Here is a 19105-nt window from a genome sequence, read left to right on the forward strand (position 1 = left end):
TTACAGAGTGGGGTGGAATGTGCCGGGTGAATGTACAGAGTGTGGTGTAATGTGTTGGTTGAATATACAGATTGGGGTGTAATGTTCCGGATGAATATACAGAGTGGTGTGGAATGTTCCGGATGAATATACAGAGTGGTGTGGAATGTGCCGGGTGAATATACAGAGTGGGGTGGAATGTGCCGGGTTTATATACAGAGTGGGGTGTAATGTGCCGGGTGAATATGCAGAGTGGGGTGGAATGTGCTGGATGAATATACAGAGTGGGGTGGAACGTACCGGGTGAATAGATACAGGTACATGAGCAAGCAGGGAACGTATGAATGTAGACCATTTGCAGGCAGAAGGGATTAATTGGGATTGGCATTGTTCACTGCTGGGTCTGTCCCTGAGCTGTTATTTGTAAGTGGGTTTACAGCTGGGTTTGGTAGAATCACTGTGATGTTAACCAGTGGATGATATAGCAGAGAACTGTACGCCTTCAGCCTATCATGTTATGCTGAACAGAATGCTCATATCCTGCTGCCTGCGTATCCCTCCAACACTGTATTTTTATGTATTTGTCTAACGTCACTATTATGTCTGCCTCGACCCGTTCTCCAGGCACCCACCACTCTCTGTGTGCAAAAATAATCTTCCTCCACATATCTGTACTAATTGTGCTTTTCCTTGTAAAAATTGTGTTAATGCTTTTCTTCTGAATGCTGCTTACCTGATGCTATGTGCCTGTGAAGCTGCTGGAAGTTAAGTTTTTTCCACTTCACCTGTACATTTCACACTTTTTGTAGGCTTTTTCATTCAAGACTATTGGTATTTCCATACCAGGCCATGATGCAACCAGTCGATAAACTCTCCACTACATGTCTAATGAAGTCTGTCAAAGTTTTCTTATTATTTTATGTTATAAACTTGTCAGTTCTCCCCTCAACCCCAGTACTCCAGAGGAAACAGACGCATCCTCATCACTGCACAGGTCGATGGGGGAAAGGTCAGTTTTTCCAATGAATCTTCTTAAAGTGAACAGTTTATGATCCATCACACAGCTATTGAAGAACAAGCAGTGTAAATGTGTGTCACAGCCACGCACGGTTAAAGTTACCCTTACTGATGTGATTGCAGGTGCTGGATGACCCTTACGAGAGGCTCACGTGCTATCACATGCAACACCATGGCTATTACACAGGTCAGTGCACACAAGAGCCTGCCCTCACTGCTCAGAGCTGGCAAAATAGAGGGTCTGCAGGCTGTCTGGGTCCACCTTGGGCAGGTGCAGAAGAACAAGTGTAACGGGAGTGCGAACGGTTAGGAGGTAGGTGTAAAGAAATAGTTGCCAGAACTTAGCCCTCAAACTCTTTCATTAGTCACCGTCTGACCTTTGACCCAACCCCTTCCATATTTCTCATCCAATGCCCCATGAACCAAATTTAAGGTAATTCTCCCATCTTCAATGTTGATACAAAGACAGCTCTGCTCTTGTACTAAACATCATTTTCCTTTCTGCTTCCTTGCTTTGAGGAAGGCTAATTCGCCATCAAGCCTGTGCTAAACCTATGCAGGGGCAATCTAGTCTGTCCTACCTGCTTGTTCTATTTCTGCAGCTTCAGTACGTTGCTCAGACGGTGAGGACGGGGACTGGAGGGACTGAGGGAGGTGATTTTCGAGGGTGGGCGCGTCGCTCGGACGGTGAGGACGGGCACTGGAGGGACTGAGGGAGGTGAGTTTCGAGGGTGGATACGTTGCTCGGACGGTGAGGACGGGCACTGGAGGGACTGAGGGAGGTGAGTTTCGAGGGTGGGCGCGTCGCTCGGACGGTGAGGACGGGCACTGGAGGGACTGAGGGAGGTGAGTTTCGAGGGTGGATACGTTGCTCAGACGGCGGGGACGGGCACTGGAGGGACTGAGGGAGGTGAGTTTCGAGGGTGGGCGCGTCGCTCGGACGGTGAGGACGGGCACTGGAGGGACTGAGGGAGGTGAGTTTCGAGGGTGGGTACGTTGCTCAGACGGTGAGGACGGGCACTGGAGGGACTGAGGGAGGTGAGTTTCGAGGGTGGGCGCGTCGCTCGGACGGCGGGGACGGGCACTGGAGGGACTGAGGGAGGTGATTTTCGAGGGTGGGCGCGTCGCTCGGACGGTGAGGACGGGGACTGGAGGGACTGAGGGAGGTGAGTTTCGAGGGTGTATACGTTGCTCAGACGGTGAGGACGGGGACTGGAGGGACTGAGGGAGGTGAGTTTCGAGGGTGGGTACGCTGCTCGGACGGTGCGGACGGAGACTGGAGGGACTGAGGGAGGTGAGTTTCGAGGGTGGGCGCGTCGCTCGGACGGCGGGGACGGGGACTGGAGGGACTGAGGGAGGTGAGTTTCGAGGGTGGGCGCGTCGCTCGGACGGCGGGGACGGGGACTGGAGGGACTGAGGGAGGTGAGTATCGAGGGCGGGCGCGTCGCTCGGACGGCGGGGACGGGCACTGGAGGGACTGAGGGAGGTGAGTTTCGAGGGCGGGCGCGTCGCTCGGACGGCGAGGACGGGGACTGGAGGGACCGAGGGAGGTGAGTTTCGAGGGTGGGCGCGTCGCTCGGACGGTGAGGACGGGGACTGGAGGGACTGAGGGAGGTGATTTTCGAGGGTGGGCGCGTCGCTCGGACGGCGGGGACGGGCACTGGAGAGACTGAGGGAGGTGATTTTCAAGGGTGGGCGCGTCGCTCGGACGGCGAGGACGGGGACTGGAGGGACTGAGGGAGGTGATTTTCGAGGGTGGGTACGTCGCTCGGACGGTGAGGACGGGGACTGGAGGGACTGAGGGAGGTGAGTTTCGAGGGTGGGGACGTCGCTCGGACGGTGAGGACGGGGACTGGAGGGACTGAGGGAGGTGAGTTTCGAGGGTGGATACGTTGCTCAGACGGCGGGGACGGGCACTGGAGGGACTGAGGGAGGTGAGTTTCGAGGGTGGGCGCGTCGCTCGGACGGTGAGGACGGGCACTGGAGGGACTGAGGGAGGTGAGTTTCGAGGGTGGGTACGTTGCTCAGACGGTGAGGACGGGCACTGGAGGGACTGAGGGAGGTGAGTTTCGAGGGTGGGCGCGTCGCTCGGACGGCGGGGACGGGCACTGGAGGGACTGAGGGAGGTGATTTTCGAGGGTGGGCGCGTCGCTCGGACGGTGAGGACGGGGACTGGAGGGACTGAGGGAGGTGAGTTTCGAGGGTGTATACGTTGCTCAGACGGTGAGGACGGGGACTGGAGGGACTGAGGGAGGTGAGTTTCGAGGGTGGGTACGCTGCTCGGACGGTGCGGACGGAGACTGGAGGGACTGAGGGAGGTGAGTTTCGAGGGTGGGCGCGTCGCTCGGACGGCGGGGACGGGGACTGGAGGGACTGAGGGAGGTGAGTTTCGAGGGTGGGCGCGTCGCTCGGACGGCGGGGACGGGGACTGGAGGGACTGAGGGAGGTGAGTATCGAGGGCGGGCGCGTCGCTCGGACGGCGGGGACGGGCACTGGAGGGACTGAGGGAGGTGAGTTTCGAGGGCGGGCGCGTCGCTCGGACGGCGAGGACGGGGACTGGAGGGACTGAGGGAGGTGAGTTTCGAGGGCGGGCGCGTCGCTCGGACGGCGGGGACGGGGACTGGAGGGACCGAGGGAGGTGAGTTTCGAGGGTGGGCGCGTCGCTCGGACGGTGAGGACGGGGACTGGAGGGACTGAGGGAGGTGATTTTCGAGGGTGGGCGCGTCGCTCGGACGGCGGGGACGGGCACTGGAGAGACTGAGGGAGGTGATTTTCAAGGGTGGGCGCGTCGCTCGGACGGCGAGGACGGGGACTGGAGGGACTGAGGGAGGTGATTTTCGAGGGTGGGTACGTCGCTCGGACGGTGAGGACGGGGACTGGAGGGACTGAGGGAGGTGAGTTTCGAGGGTGGGGACGTCGCTCGGACGGTGAGGACGGGGACTGGAGGGACTGAGGGAGGTGAGTTTCGAGGGCGGGCGCGTCGCTCGGACGGTGAGGACGGGGACTGGAGGGACTGAGGGAGGTGAGTTTCGAGGGCGGGCGCGTCGCTCGGACGGTGAGGACGGGGACTGGAGGGACTGAGGGAGGTGATTTTCGAGGGTGGGTACGTCGCTCAGACGGTGAGGACGGGCACTGGAGGGACTGAGGGAGGTGAGTTTCGAGGGTGGGCGCGTCGCTCGGACGGTGAGGACGGGGACTGGAGGGACTGAGGGAGGTGATTTTCGAGGGTGGGCGCGTCGCTCGGCGGTGAGGACGGGGACTGGAGGGACTGAGGGAGGTGAGTTTCGAGGGTGGGTACGCGGCTCGGACGGCGGGGACGGGCACTGGAGGGACTGAGGGAGGTGATTTTCGAGGGTGGGCGCGTCGCTGGGACGGTGAGGACGGGGACTGGAGGGACTGAGGGAGGTGAGTTTCGAGGGTGGGCGCGTTGCTCGGACGGTGAGGACGGGGACTGGAGGGACTGAGGGAGGTGATTTTCGAGGGTGGGTGCGTCGCTCGGACGGTGAGGACGGGGACTGGAGGGACTGAGGGAGGTGAGTTTCGAGGGTGGATACGTTGCTCGGACAGTAAGGACGGGCACTGGAGGGACTGAGGGAGGTGAGTTTCGAGGGTGGGCGCGTCGCTCGGACGGTGAGGAAGGGCACTGGAGGGACTGAGGGAGGTGAGTTTCGAGGGTGTATACGTTGCTCAGACGGTGAGGACGGGGACTGGAGGGACTGAGGGAGGTGAGTTTCGAGGGTGGGTACGCTGCTCGGACGGTGCGGACGGAGACTGGAGGGACTGAGGGAGGTGAGTTTCGAGGGTGGGCGCGTCGCTCGGACGGCGGGGACGGGGACTGGAGGGACTGAGGGAGGTGAGTTTCGAGGGTGGGCGCGTCGCTCGGACGGCGGGGACGGGGACTGGAGGGACTGAGGGAGGTGAGTATCGAGGGCGGGCGCGTCGCTCGGACGGCGGGGACGGGCACTGGAGGGACTGAGGGAGGTGAGTTTCGAGGGCGGGCGCGTCGCTCGGACGGTGCGGACGGGGACTGGAGGGACTGAGGGAGGTGAGTTTCGAGGGCGGGCGCGTCGCTCGGACGGCGGGGACGGGGACTGGAGGGACCGAGGGAGGTGAGTTTCGAGGGCGGGCGCGTCGCTCGGACGGCGGGGACGGGCACTGGAGGGACCGAGGGAGGTGAGTTTCGAGGGCGGGCGCGTCGCTCGGACGGTGGGGACGGGGACTGGAGGGACTGAGGGAGGTGAGTTTCGAGGGTGGGCGCGTCGCTCGGACGGTGGGGACGGGGACTGGAGGGACTGAGGGAGGTGAGTTTCGAGGGCGGGCGCGTCGCTCGGACGGTGGGGACGGGGACTGGAGGGACTGAGGGAGGTGATTTTCGAGGGTGGGCGCGTCGCTCGGACGGCGGGGACGGGCACTGGAGGGACTGAGGGAGGTGAGTTTCGAGGGTGGGCGCGTCGCTCGGACGGCGGGGACGGGGACTGGAGGGACTGAGGGAGGTGAGTTTCGAGGGTGGGCGCGTCGCTCGGCGGTGAGGACGGGGACTGGACGGACTGAGGGAGGTGAGTTTCGAGGGTGTGTACGCGGCTCGGACGGCGGGGACGGGCACTGGAGGGACTGAGGGAGGTGATTTTCGAGGGTGGGCGCGTCGCTGGGACGGTGAGGACGGGGACTGGAGGGACTGAGGGAGGTGAGTTTCGAGGGTGGGTGCGTCGCTCGGACGGTGAGGACGGGGACTGGAGGGACTGAGGGAGGTGATTTTCGAGGGTGGGTGCGTCGCTCGGACGGTGAGGACGGGGACTGGAGGGACTGAGGGAGGTGATTTTCGAGGGTGGGCGCGTCGCTCGGACGGTGGGGACGGGGACTGGAGGGACTGAGGGAGGTGAGTTTCGAGGGTGGGCGCGTCGCTCGGACGGTGGGGACGGGGACTGGAGGGACTGAGGGAGGTGAGTTTCGAGGGTGGGCGCGTCGCTCGGACGGCGGGGACGGGGACTGGAGGGACTGAGGGAGGTGAGTTTCGAGGGTGGGCGCGTCGCTCGGACGGCGGGGACGGGGACTGGAGGGACTGAGGGAGGTGAGTTTCGAGGGTGGGCGCGTCGCTCGGACGGCGGGGACGGGGACTGGAGGGACTGAGGGAGGTGAGTATCGAGGGTGGGCGCGTCGCTCGGACGGCGGGGACGGGCACTGGAGGGACTGAGGGAGGTGAGTATCGAGGGCGGGCGCGTCGCTCGGATGGCGGGGACGGGGACTGGAGGGACTGAGGGAGGTGAGTTTCGAGGGCGGGCGCGTCGCTCGGACGGCGGGGACGGGCACTGGAGGGACCGAGGGAGGTGAGTTTCGAGGGCGGGCGCGTCGCTCGGACGGCGGGGACGGGCACTGGAGGGACCGAGGGAGGTGAGTTTCGAGGGCGGGCGCGTCGCTCGGACGGCGGGGACGGGCACTGGAGGGACCGAGGGAGGTGAGTTTCGAGGGCGGGCGCGTCGCTCGGACGGCGGGGACGGGCACTGGAGGGACCGAGGGAGGTGAGTTTCGAGGGCGGGCGCGTCGCTCGGACGGCGGGGACGGGCACTGGAGGGACCGAGGGAGGTGAGTTTCGAGGGCGGGCGCGTCGCTCGGACGGCGGGGACGGGCACTGGAGGGACCGAGGGAGGTGAGTTTCGAGGGCGGGCGCGTCGCTCGGACGGCGGGGACGGGCACTGGAGGGACCGAGGGAGGTGAGTTTCGAGGGCGGGCGCGTCGCTCGGACGGCGGGGACGGGCACTGGAGGGACCGAGGGAGGTGAGTTTCGAGGGCGGGCGCGTCGCTCGGACGGCGGGGACGGGCACTGGAGGGACCGAGGGAGGTGAGTTTCGAGGGCGGGCGCGTCGCTGGGACGGCGGGGACGGGCACTGGAGGGACCGAGGGAGGTGAGTTTCGAGGGCGGGCGCGTCGCTGGGACGGGCACTGGAGGGACCGAGGGAGGTGAGTTTCGAGGGTCAGACATTGGGGACGGGGATTGGAGCCACTGAGGGAGGCGACTTGGTCGGCTGGGGAATGGAGTTGGGCCTGGTGCTGGTTTAGAGAGAAGGGAAGATGGAAGCATGGTAGAGCTGTCAGCACAATAGCCAGCGGTCAGCATCAGTGGTGGAGTGCCCAGTGAAGGATAGTTACAGCTAAAGTTGAGTGCAAATAGGGGAGTGGGCAAGGGGACACACTGACACCGCCAGCAGTCTTCTTCTTCAGTAGTTCTCCTCAGACAGTCATCCCACCTCACCACCCCCCCCCAGCACCCATGATACAGTCAGAGCCAGGGGCACAGACACCCCCCGAGGAAGATCCCTTCTTCCACCCATTCACATCTCTCGTAAATGAAAGCTGAGAGTCTCCATTGAGGACTTTACATTTCACCCTCCTCCTTCAGACCTTGTCCTGTACTCCCCTTTCCGACATTGGCAGAGTGAGCTGTCCTGACCCTCCCCCACTCCTCTCCCTGAGAGACAGACTTACACCAGAGGGAAGAATACAAACACAAAAACATGGACACACAAGGAAATCTGCAGATGCTGGAAATTCAAGCAACACACACAAAAAATGCTGGTGAACGCAGCAGGCCAGGCAGTATCTACAGGAAGAGGTACAGATGACATTTTGGGCTGAGACCCACTTGCCTGAGATAAACTGGGCTTATTTCCCTGGAGTGGAGGAGGCGGGAGGCGGCCTGTACGAAATATATGAGATAAGGCATAGACAGGGCAGAGGAGTTATCAAAAATAAGAAGGCACAGGCTTAAGATGAGAAGGAGTTTTGAACAGAATTGGGGGAGGTTTTTATTTAGACAGAGAGAGCTTGCCTCCAGAGGGGGTGGAATCAGATACAGTCTCTGTATTTTACAGGTATTTGAATAAGCAAGTGCTAGAGTAGACATAGTGGGCCATAGAGCCTGTTTCTAGGCCGTACAACTGTGACCCTGTGAAACAGGCTTCTGAGGCAGGGTCACCAGCCAGCACACTTCCCGCTCCCCAAAACCAAGCGCATCAGAGGTGTTCCACCGGAGACCCAGACCTTGCCCACCATCTCAGGATATCTTCTCTGCTTAGACTGCATTCTCCCCATTCTGATCATGTCCTCGCCTACGCGCACACTGTACCCACCTACAGTCGCTCCTTCAGAGAGGCCCCACTCAAGACCCACAGGCTTCAGGTGGTAGAGAGGGTCATTGACTGTCACTCTGGTCAGACTGCAGAGGCGCCTACTCCAGGTTGATGGAACTGCAGAGCTGGCAGCTGGAGGAGAGCCCTTCCTCAAACCTGAACTCCCTGGAGCCCAGCGATGGCAGCAGCCCCACCAACGAGGAGCAGCCCCAGCGACTGAACTGTGAGTGTGGAGCTGGACAGTGGCAGGGCAGGAGGAGCTCTGGGGGAGTCGAGGAGTGTACGGGGGGGTGGGTCAGTGAGTTTGGGAATTGCTAGGGGGTGGGTGTAGTGAGGGTGAGATGAATGTGTCTGTTTGAACATGTTGGGTATTGTGCATCTCCAGGGTTGAGGTGAGGTCAGTGTGTGTGTGTGTTTGTGTGTGGGTGGCGTCTCAGGTATGTGAGGGAGGTACGAGAGTGTCAGTGAATGCATGTGTGCTGGGAAAGCATCACTGCACAGCTGGTGAAAGTGCCAGTGAGTGTGTGAGCGTAGATTAGCAAGTGTGGCAGTATAGCTGTAAGTTTGTGTTAATGAGAGCTGGTGCACGAGTGTCTGTGAGTGTGTGTCAGTGACTATATGTGCATGTGGTGGCAGTGTCATACAGTATGTATGATGTGTCAGTTGGGGTGCCATGCCATAGATTGCGAGGGTGTGTCAGTGAATGAGTGAGAGTATGTCAGTAAAAGTATGTGCCTGTGGGTGTGTCAGTGTGTATGTGGTATTTGTGTCACAGTGTGTCAGTGAAAGTACTGTATGTGTGTGTACAGTGTGTGTGTCAGAGAGTGTATAGTGTGTGGGCATGTCAGTGAGTGTGTGAGTGTGCACATAGCAGGTGTATCAGTGTGTGTGTTAGAGAGTGTACAGTATGTGGGTGTGTCAGTGAGTATGTGTGTGTGCACGGTAGGTGTATCAGTGTGTGTAATGGTGTGTATGTGTGTATGATGTGAGGTATGAGTGAGGTATTAACAAAGTCGCTCAGCTACTCACCTCATTACAACCTTGGTCCAAACATGAACTACAGAGGTGAAATGAGAGTAACTGCCCCAAGGCAGTACTTGCTGAAGGAGGGTCAGTGAATGCCTGGTAGGCAAAAGGAATTCTTCAAAGATAACAGCAAAATCGGCCGGATGAAATGGAACATTACACTCAATAGCAGAGATCCGCTCAAGAGGGCACAGTGCTACATGAGAGCCAACTCCACTGTGTCGCAGAGAACAAGTGACAGCTGCCAAGGGAGAGACTGATCAACCAAAAGACCAAACTGCTAACCACAGCCACCAGTTACTGTTGCTCATACAATGGACAGGAATATGTGGATCCCAGATCGGCCTCCACAGCTACCTGAATAAACAACCCCTAAGGAGAACATCATACTCAACTCGAGTGATCGCACCACTACCATTACTTGATGGAGTGTGGAATCATAGAGCCCTGGCTCAACTGGAGTCAGGTGGAAAATTCTCCGCTGGTTGCAATTGGACTCAGCACAAAGGCGATGGTGGTTGGAGTCAATCATCACAGTACCAGCATGTCTGTGCAGGAGTTCCTCAAGGCCAGTGTCCTCAGCTCTTCATTCAGTTGTAAGGTCAGAGACGGGGACTGATGATGATATACCACGTTCTCCACCATTCCACTCCTCAGCTGATGAAGCAGTCCACACCCAAATGCAGGAAATCCTGCTCCATATCCAGGCCTGGGCTGATAGATGACATCACATTAACATTACACAAGTGCCAATGAAATTATGATATCCAGCAAGAGAAAATCCAGCCACCATCCCCTGACATTGACCAGTGATTCTATCACTGATAGTGGGGGATTCAATATCCTGGGGGCCTCACCCCCTGACATTGACCAGTGATTCTATCACTGATAGTGGAGGATTCAATATCCTGGGGGGGGGGGGTCACCCCCTGACATTGACCAGTGATTCTATCACTGATAGTGGGGGATTAAATATCCTGGGGGTCCTCACCCCCTGACATTGGCCAGTGTTCCTGTCACTGATAGTGGGGGATTAAATATCCTGGGGGTCCTCACCCCCTGACATTGACCAGTGATTCTATCACTGATAGTGGGGGATTCAATATCCTGGGGGGTTCACCCCCTGACATTGGCCAGTGTTTCTGTCAATGATAGTGGGGGATTCAATATCCTGGGGGGTTCACCCCCTGACATTGACCAGTGTTTCTGTTACTGAATCCCCCACTAATATATCTTGTTGGTGGGGGGGGGGGTGTCACCCCTGACATTGACTGGTGTTTTTGTTACTGAATTCTCCCACTATCAATATCTTGGTGGGGTGCCCAGCCTCTGACATTGACTCGTCGTTCCGTTACTGAAGCCCCACTATCAATATCCTGGGGCTGTCACCCCTGACATTGACTAGTGTTTCCGTTACTGAACCCCCACTATCAATATCCTGACGGGTGGTGTGCTGGAGGGTGGTTTACTATTGACTGGAAACTGAACTGGAGAATCCACAATCAGATTGAGGCTTCAGAACAGATCCAGTGGTAAGTCACTCAGTTCCTCACACCCAGTGCCTGTGCACCACCTACAAGCTGAAGTCAGGAGTGTGGGGGAGTGCTCTCCACTTGCCTGAATGAGTGCAGCTTCAACAATACCCAGGACCCTTGACAGCATACAGTGTGAAGGACACCCCATCCACAACCATTCACTCACTCCACTACCGAAGGACAGTAGAATAGTTTGTACCCCCTAAAGGATGTGTTGTAGCAGCTCACCAAGACTCCTTAGACAACAGCTTCCAAACCCACCACCTCTACCAGCTGGAAGGACAAGGACAGCAAGCTCTTACCTGGAATTTTCCTCTGACCCACACACCATCTAGACTTGGAAATCTATCCCCCCACTATCAATATCCTTCACTGTCACTGGGTCAAAATGCTCCTGGAACTCTCTCCCTGACAGCACAGTGCACACATGCAAACCTCAGCACTACCTTCTCAGGGGCACCTCGGAGTGGGCCATTAAATGCTGGTTCAGCCTGCACATACATCCCTTCAACTGGGACATTTATCAAAGGTTTTACACACGTAGTGCACAACTAGATGGTTCCAGGTAAATATATTTTCCTGCACCTACACTTTATGGTGTTTGTATCTGTGTGTGTGTGTGTGTGTGTGTGTATACGCGTTACATGCAGACTGTTCGGTAACCTGTATTTGTCATGTGTGTGTGTGTTGTGACCCTGTGAACATTAGATGTCTCTGTCACTATTAGAACTGTTGATGCCAATGTATGAGTCTAGGGCTGTCCTCCTTTACAACCTGTTCAGATTCTTTCATCAACGAGTACCCGTTGTTACGGACAAGGCAGCTGGTGTTTGACTATCATGCTGGGAGGCACGTCCCCCGTTTGCGGGAACCACGCAATCTCTACACCGTGGCTGGAAGAGGCTCCATTCTTCTCCCTCGCTGGCCAATAGAGTGCCAGGTCATCAGGGAGAAAATACACCACATTGGTAAGTGCCCAGCGGTAGAGAGAGAGGTCTGACCTAGGGGAGGGGGCAAGAGGAGTCTGACACAAGGAAGGGGAATGACTCAGAGAAGAGGACGTTTGGTGTCTGATACAGGGGAGAGGGTCGTGGTCTGATCTAGGGAGGGCGAGGAGAGGGGTCTGACATAGGAGAGACCATGACATAGGAGCAGAATTAGGCCATTCAGCCCATCAAGTTTGCTCTGCCATTCCATCATGGCTGATCCCAGATCCCACTCAACGCCATACACCTGCCTTCTCACCATATCCTTTGATCCCTGACCGATCAAGAAACAATCACCTTCGGCCATAAATATACACACGGAATTGGCCTCCACTGCAGTCTATGGCAGCACATTCCACAGATTCACTACTCTCTGGCTAAAAAAAAATCCTCCTCACTTCTATTCTAAAAGGACACCGCTCAGTTTTGAGGCTGTGCCCTCTAGTTCTGGATACCCCCATTATAGGAAACATCCTCTCCACATCCACCTTATCTAGTCCTTTCAACATTCAGTGGGTTTCATTGAGATCCACCAGTATTCTTCTAAGTTCCGGTGAGTACCAGCCCAAAGCTACCAAATGCTCCTCATGTTAACCCCTTCATTCCTAGAATAATCCTCGTGAACCTCCTCTGGACTCTCTCCAATGACAACACATCCTTTCTGAGATATGGGGCCCAAAGCTCTTGACAATACAGGTGTCCCCTGCTTTATGAACGTTCACTTTACGCCACTTCGCTTTTACAAAAGGCCTACATTAGTACCTGTTTTCGCTAACTGAAAGAGGATTTTTGCTTTTACTTGTGTTTACCCCGAGAAAGACTACCATGACCGTGAAACCTTACGTGGGCAGGTGTGTGCACATGCGTGAACATACTGATTTTTTTCTACAAATCAGTTTTGGCTAAATCTTCCCGATTCTGTTAAGTGAAACTACACTGTACATACATTATTTCTACTTTATATAGGTTGTGTATTTATCATATCATTCCTGCTTTTACTATATGTTAGTGCTATTTTAGGTTTTATGTGCTATTTGGTATGATTTGGTAGGTTATTTTTTGGGTCTGGGAATGCTCAAAATTTTTTCCCATATAAATTAATAGTAATTGCTTCTTCGCTTTACGCCATTTCGACTTACGAACGGTTTCATAGGAATGCCCTACCTTCGGATAGCGGGGAAAACTTGTACTCCAAGCATGGCCTGACCAGTGTCTTATGAAGGCTCAGCATTATCTCCTTGCTTTTATATTCTATTCCCCTTGAAATAAATGCCAACATTGCTTTGCCTTCGTTACCACAGATTCAACCTGTAAATTATCCTTCTTGCACGAGAACAGCTAAGTCCCTCAGCACCTCTGATGTTTGAACCTTCTCCTCATTTAGATAATAGTCTGCACTATTGTTCCTTTTACCAAAATGCATTATCATACATTTCCCAACACTGTATTCTATCTGCCACTTCCATTTTCTTCCAATTGTCCATTCTCCCAGTTTGTCCAAGTCCTGCTGTATTCACATTGATTCCTCAGCCCATCAGCCCCTCCACCTATCTACATTTCATCCACAAACTTTGCCACAAAGCTATCAATTCTGTTATCTAAATCATTGACAAACAACATGAAAAATAATGGTCCCAATACTGACCCCTGAGGAACACCACTAGTCACTGGCAGCCAACTCAAAAAGACCCTCTTTATTCTCACTCACTGCCTCCTGCCAGTATCTTTCCTGTAACGCCATGGGATTTTATTTTGTTAAGCAGCCTCGTGCGGCACCTTATCAAACGCCTTCTGAAAATCCAAGTAAATGACATTCACTCCCTCTATTTTGTCCAACCTGCTTGTTACTTCCTCGAAGAATTCTAACAGATTAGTCAGGCAAGATTTCCCCTTTCAGAAACCATGCTGACTTTGACTTATTTTATCATTAGTCTCCACGTACACTGAAACCTCATCCTTAATAATACTCCAACACTTTCCCAACCACTGATGTTAGGCTAACTGGCCTATAATTTCTTTTCTTTTGCCTTCCTCCTTTCTTAAAGAGTGGAGTGACATTTGCTATCTCCCAGTTCTCCAGGAACAAACCAGAGTCAAGCGATTCTTGAAAGATCATGGCTAAAGCATCCGTTATCTCTTCAGCAACTTCTCTCAGTCTCTGGGATGTAGTCTTTGTCTTTGTCCCCCATTACTAACTCACCAGCATCATTTTCCAGTGGTCCAATATCAACTCTCACCTCCTTTTACCCTTTATATAGCTGAAAAAACTATTAATATCCTGCTTTATATTATCGGCTAGTCTGCCCTCATATTTAACCTTTTCCCTTCTTATAGCTTTTTTAGTTGCCTTTTGTTGGGTTTTGAAAGCTTTCCAATCATCCAGCTTCCCACTCAGTGATCCTGGGGAAGGGGTTTAGGGGGATGGTCTGATCCTGGGGAAGGGGTTTAGGGGTGTCTGATCCTGGGGAAGGGGATTAGCGGTGTCTGATCCCGGGGAGGGGGTTTAGTTGGGGTCTGATCCTGGGGAAGGGGTTTAGGGGGTGGTCTAATCCTGGGGAGGGTGTTTGGGGGGGATCTGATCCTGGGGAAGGGGTTTAGGGGGATGGTCTGATCCTGGGAAAGGGGTTTAGCGGGTGGTCTGACCCTGGGGAGGGTGTTTAGGGGTGTCTGATCCTGAGGAGGGGGTTTGGGGGGGTCTGATCCTGGGGAGGGTGTTTAAGGGTGTCTGATCCTGGGGAGGGGGTTTGGGGGGGTTCTGATCCTGGGGAGGGTGTTTAGGGGGGTCTGATCCTGGGGAGGGGGTTTGGGGGGTCTGATCCTGGGGAGGGTGTTTAGTGGGGTCTGATCCTGGGGAAGGGGTTTATGAGGGATGGTCTGATCCTGGGGAGGGGGTTTGGGGGGGAGGCCTGATCCTGGGGAGGGTGTTTGGGGGGATGGTCTGATCCTGGGAAGGGGATTTGGGGGGAATCTGATCCTGGGGAAAGGGTTTAGGGGGATGGTCTGATCCTGTGGAAGGGGTTTGGGGGGGGGGGTTGATCCTGGGGAATGGGTTTAGGGGGGTCTGATCCTGAGGAAGGGGTTTAGGGGTGTCTGATCCTGGGGAGGGGGTTTAGTGGGGGTCTGATCCTGGGGAAGGGGTTTAGGGGGATGGTCTGATCCTGGGGAGGGTGTTTAGGGGGGTCTGATCCTGGGGAAGGGGTTTATAAGAGATGGTCTGATCCTGGGGAGGGTGTTTGGTGGGGCCTGATCCTGGGGAAGGGGTTTAGGGGTGTCTGATCCTGGGGAAGAGGTTTAGGGGTGTCTGATCCTGCGGAGGGGGTTTAGGGGGATGGTCTGATCCTGGGTCAGTTGGATGGGTTGACATGGATCTAATATGAAAAGTGTCAGGAACAAAGGTGATGAACTCAGAGCTTTCATCAGTAAATGGAAGCTTGGCTGTCATAAGGACAGAAATGCGTGCTAGATGTTCCAGAGTTTAGATGTTTCAAAAGGGACATGCAGGGAGATAAAAGAGGTGTGGGGGGTGGCATTGCTAATATCACAGCTGCAGAAAGGGAGGACGTTGTGGAGGAATCATCTACTAAGTCAAGGTGGGTGGATGTCAGAAGCAGGAAGAGTGCAATCACTTTATTGGGAGTATTCTAAAGCAACCCACCCCCCCCCACCTTCCCCATAGCAGCAGAGATACAGAGCAGCAGATCAGTGGCATATTTTGGTAAGATGCAAAAATGACAGGATTGTTGTCATGGGTGATCTCAATTTCCCTCATATTGATTGGTATTGGTTTGGAGGGGAGAGAATATTTTAGGGTATGTCCAGGAAGGATTAGAAACATAGAAAACCTACAGCACAGTACAGACCCTTTGGCCCACAAAGTTGTGTCGAACATGTTCCTACCTTAGAAATTGCTAGACTTTCCCATAGCCCTCTATTTTTCTAAGCTCCACGTACCTATCCAAAGTCTTTTAAAAGACCCTATTTTATCCACCTCCACCACTGTTGCTGGCAGCTCATTCCACGCACTCACCACTCTCTGCGTAAAAAACTTACCCCTGACATCTCCTCTGTACCTACTTTCAAGCACCTTAAAACTGCGTCCTCTTGTGCTAGCCATTTCAGCCTGGGAAAAAGCCTCTGACTATTCACACGATCAATGCCTCTCATTATCTTGTACACATTGATCAGATCACCTCTCACCCTCCGTCACTCCAAGGAGAAAAGGCTGAGTTCACTCAACCTATTCTCATAAGGTATGCTCCCCAATCCAGGCAACATCCTTGTAAATCTCCTCTGCACCCTTTCTATAGTTTCCACATCCTTCCCGCAGTGAGGCGACCAGAACTGAGCACAGTACTCCAAGTCTGAGCACAGTCTGACCAGGGTCCTATATAGCTGCAACATTACTTCTCGGCTCTTACACTCAACCCCATGGTTGATGTAGGCCAATGAACCACACAGTCAACCTGGGTAGCAGCTTTGAGTGTCCTATGGACTTGGACCCTATGATCCCTCTGATCCTCCACACTGCCAAGAGTCTTACCATTAATACTATATTCTGCCATCATATTTGATTCCTGACAAAATATGTGAACAGGCTAGCTGGAGTACAGGGTATACTGAATCTAGTGCTAAGGATGAACCTGGTCAGGTGACAGATCTCGCAGAGCGTGTACATTTCAGATGTAGTGAGCACAACTCTCTGGCCCAGATGGTATAGAAAAGTACTTAAATAGGGAATGGCAAATTATTAGGCAGGAACTTGGGAGCGTAACCTGAGGGAAATGCATAACGGAAATGTGGAGGCTGTTTAGGGATTACTTATAGGAGTTCTGGATAGGTTTGCCCCATTAAGACATTGAAAGGATGTTAGGGGAAGGAGCCATGGTTGACAAAAGATGAACGTTTAGCCAAGAGGAAGAAGGAAGCATACTTAAGGTTTAGGAAACAAGGATCAAACAAGGCTACTTTGAGAGTTACAAGGTAGACAAGAAGGAGCTTAAAAAGGGATTTAGGAGAGCTAAAAGGGGACATGAGAAGGCATTGGTGAGTAGGATTAAGGAAACCTCCAGGGCATTCTATACGTATGTGAAGAACAGAAGGATGAGTAGAGAGAGGATAGGTATGATGAGGGATAAAAGAGGAAACGTGTGCCTGGAGTGGGGTGTTCCTCAGTGAATACTTTGCTTCAGTATTCACCAGTAAGAGGGACCTTGACAAATGCAAGGACATCGTAAACCAGCCAATATACTGGAATATGTTGACATTAAGAAACTTTTGAAAAACATTAGGATAGATAAGTCCCTGGGGCCGGATGGGATATACCTTATATAAATTCTTCTCTGGCTCCAAGCGGGTATAGGTATTGATTATAACTGATGATTCAATGACTAACTCTGTCATCTGACTGGGCATGTCTAGTCCAGGGGTATTTGTACCTCTATAATTCACCTCTTCTGATTGGTTAGTTCTCATCCAATCATGTTTCCGCTCTCCCGCCTTGTTTAGAACCGAATTCCAGTTCTTACTTAGAGTAAGACCTTCATCTGGATTAAGATTCTTTTTCTCTGGTTTTATTTCAATGGCTTTCTTTTACCAGGTGGTCCCAAAAGCCACTGGAGCAGCACTGTAGTTTTGTGCCACCGAAGTCAATCCTATAGCCATTGTGAATATGATGTTCTGCCTCCGCTGATTTCTCTGGGTAACTTCTTCTGGCGATCCCTCCAGAAACCCTGGAAATATAGGCGAGACAGGCGGTAGCAACGGGTTCCTGGTTTTCATATCAGCCCTTTTAAGGGGCTAATTGATTTCCTTCACCTTGTAGCCATTCTGTAGAAATGTCATACGTAATCGTCTTATTTCCTCGGGGAGACCATCCGGATCCAAAATAGTTTTTTCATGGTTAATCAAAGTGGAAAGAACTGCTCTACGTCTGGAGGCATGTTGGTGGCTGTCATTGTTAAGGTCTAAGCTAACAATGAGGAGGAGCCTCTCGCTACGTAAAGTGTCTAGAGGAAGTTATAGTTGGGATGTCTGAGGTAGGTTTTTTCACACAATGAGTGAGGGGTGTGTGGAAATTACTGCTGGGGTGATGGTAGAGCCAGATACATTCAGAACATTTAAGAGGCTCTTACATAGGCACATGGATGAAAGAAAAATGAAGTCTATGCAGAAGGGATGCGGTAGATTGATCTTGAAGTAGGTTAAAAGGTTGGCACAACATAGTGGACCAAAGTGCCTGCACTGTGCTGTGCTGTGTCATTCTATGTTCTATGAGTTGTGTTTGAACAACACATGGGAGTGAGGTTAGTGCGCAGTGAGTGTGCCAAACACATGGGAGTGAGGTTAGTGAGCAGTGAGTGTGCCAAACACATGGGAGTGAGGTTAGTGAGCAGTGAGTGTGCCAAACACATGGGAGTGAGGTTAGTGAGCAGTGAGTGTGCCAAACACATGGGAGTGAGGTTAGTGAGCAGTAAGTGTGCCAAACACATGGGAGTGAGGTTAGTGAGCAGTGAGTGTGCCAAACACATGGGAGTGAGGTTAGTGAGCAGTAAGTGTGCCAAATGAGTGCAAATTGGAAATTGATCTCCAGTCATGGGCAAACAAGGGTTTATTCTGGGGAGGTGTGAGTAGGGTAATTTACTTTGCTACGGTTATGAAATTGTCTTTTGACAAAACTAGAATGTCTTGTTGAGTTCTTTAACCTTCCTGCCAGTTCTTATCTGTTAACAGACCTCTGCCTTTACCAGTAAAATCATCACTTCCTTTTAATCCAACCACTCCCCAGATGTAGATGTACTGATAATTGGGTAGGGGTTTTAAATGTTTTTGTGATGTTACAAAGCTTCATGAGTGGGAAGAGTTTAGTGGAGGGGTGAATAGGAGGATTTTAGGTGGAGTTCAGGTTGTATGGGGAGAGTTTTGTCTGAGGTAGGGTTTAAATGGAAGAGTTTTTGAAATGGACTCTCCAAACAATGGTTAAAACAGTTGAGGTAGTGGGGAACAATGGCTGCAGTTGAGATGGTGCTAGGGAGGGGAGTTGGGAGAATGGTCCAGGTGAGCTTGATTGAAAATGTTCTAACTGAAGTGAGACAGGGCATATGTGGGGAGTTGCCGGGGGGGGGGGGGTGTGGTTTGCACATGGTGGCAATTGAGTCAAAATGGTCGTAAATAAGGTAGGTTTCAGAAGTGTGGGGCCTAGACAAGATGGATTCAAGTTGAAAGATTCTGAATCAGGGGGCATTTGGGTAGGGAGATTTCAAATGAAGTGGGAGAGTTCTAATTGAGGTAATCTTTGGAATAAGGGTCCTGATTCCTGGTAAGACTTTAGGCAGGAGTGTTCTGTTTGAAACCAGTGTTTAGGTGGGAGTGTACTGGTTCATAGAGGGTTCTGGTTGTAGATATGGGTTGAGAAGGGAGTGTTCTGGCAGAAGGTGAGGGT

General features: G+C 53.4%; 1 protein-coding gene across 2 annotated transcripts in view; it reads left to right on the forward strand.

Annotated features, from left to right (window-relative positions):
* Positions 1–1151: 1151 nt before the first annotated feature.
* Positions 1152–19105, forward strand: part of LOC140205486 (cytosolic carboxypeptidase 2-like) — a 110661-nt gene continuing 92707 nt past the window's right edge. For both annotated transcript variants that reach the window (XM_072273098.1, XM_072273099.1), the window contains exons 1-3: positions 1152–1183; positions 8206–8343; positions 11464–11649. In XM_072273098.1, the coding sequence (XP_072129199.1) occupies positions 1159–1183; positions 8206–8343; positions 11464–11649 (349 nt within the window). In that variant the 5' untranslated portion in view covers positions 1152–1158. The remainder of the gene's footprint in view (positions 1184–8205; positions 8344–11463; positions 11650–19105) is intronic.

Source organism: Mobula birostris, chromosome 11, assembly GCF_030028105.1.
Source record: "Mobula birostris isolate sMobBir1 chromosome 11, sMobBir1.hap1, whole genome shotgun sequence".
Taxonomy (NCBI): domain Eukaryota; kingdom Metazoa; phylum Chordata; class Chondrichthyes; order Myliobatiformes; family Myliobatidae; genus Mobula; species Mobula birostris.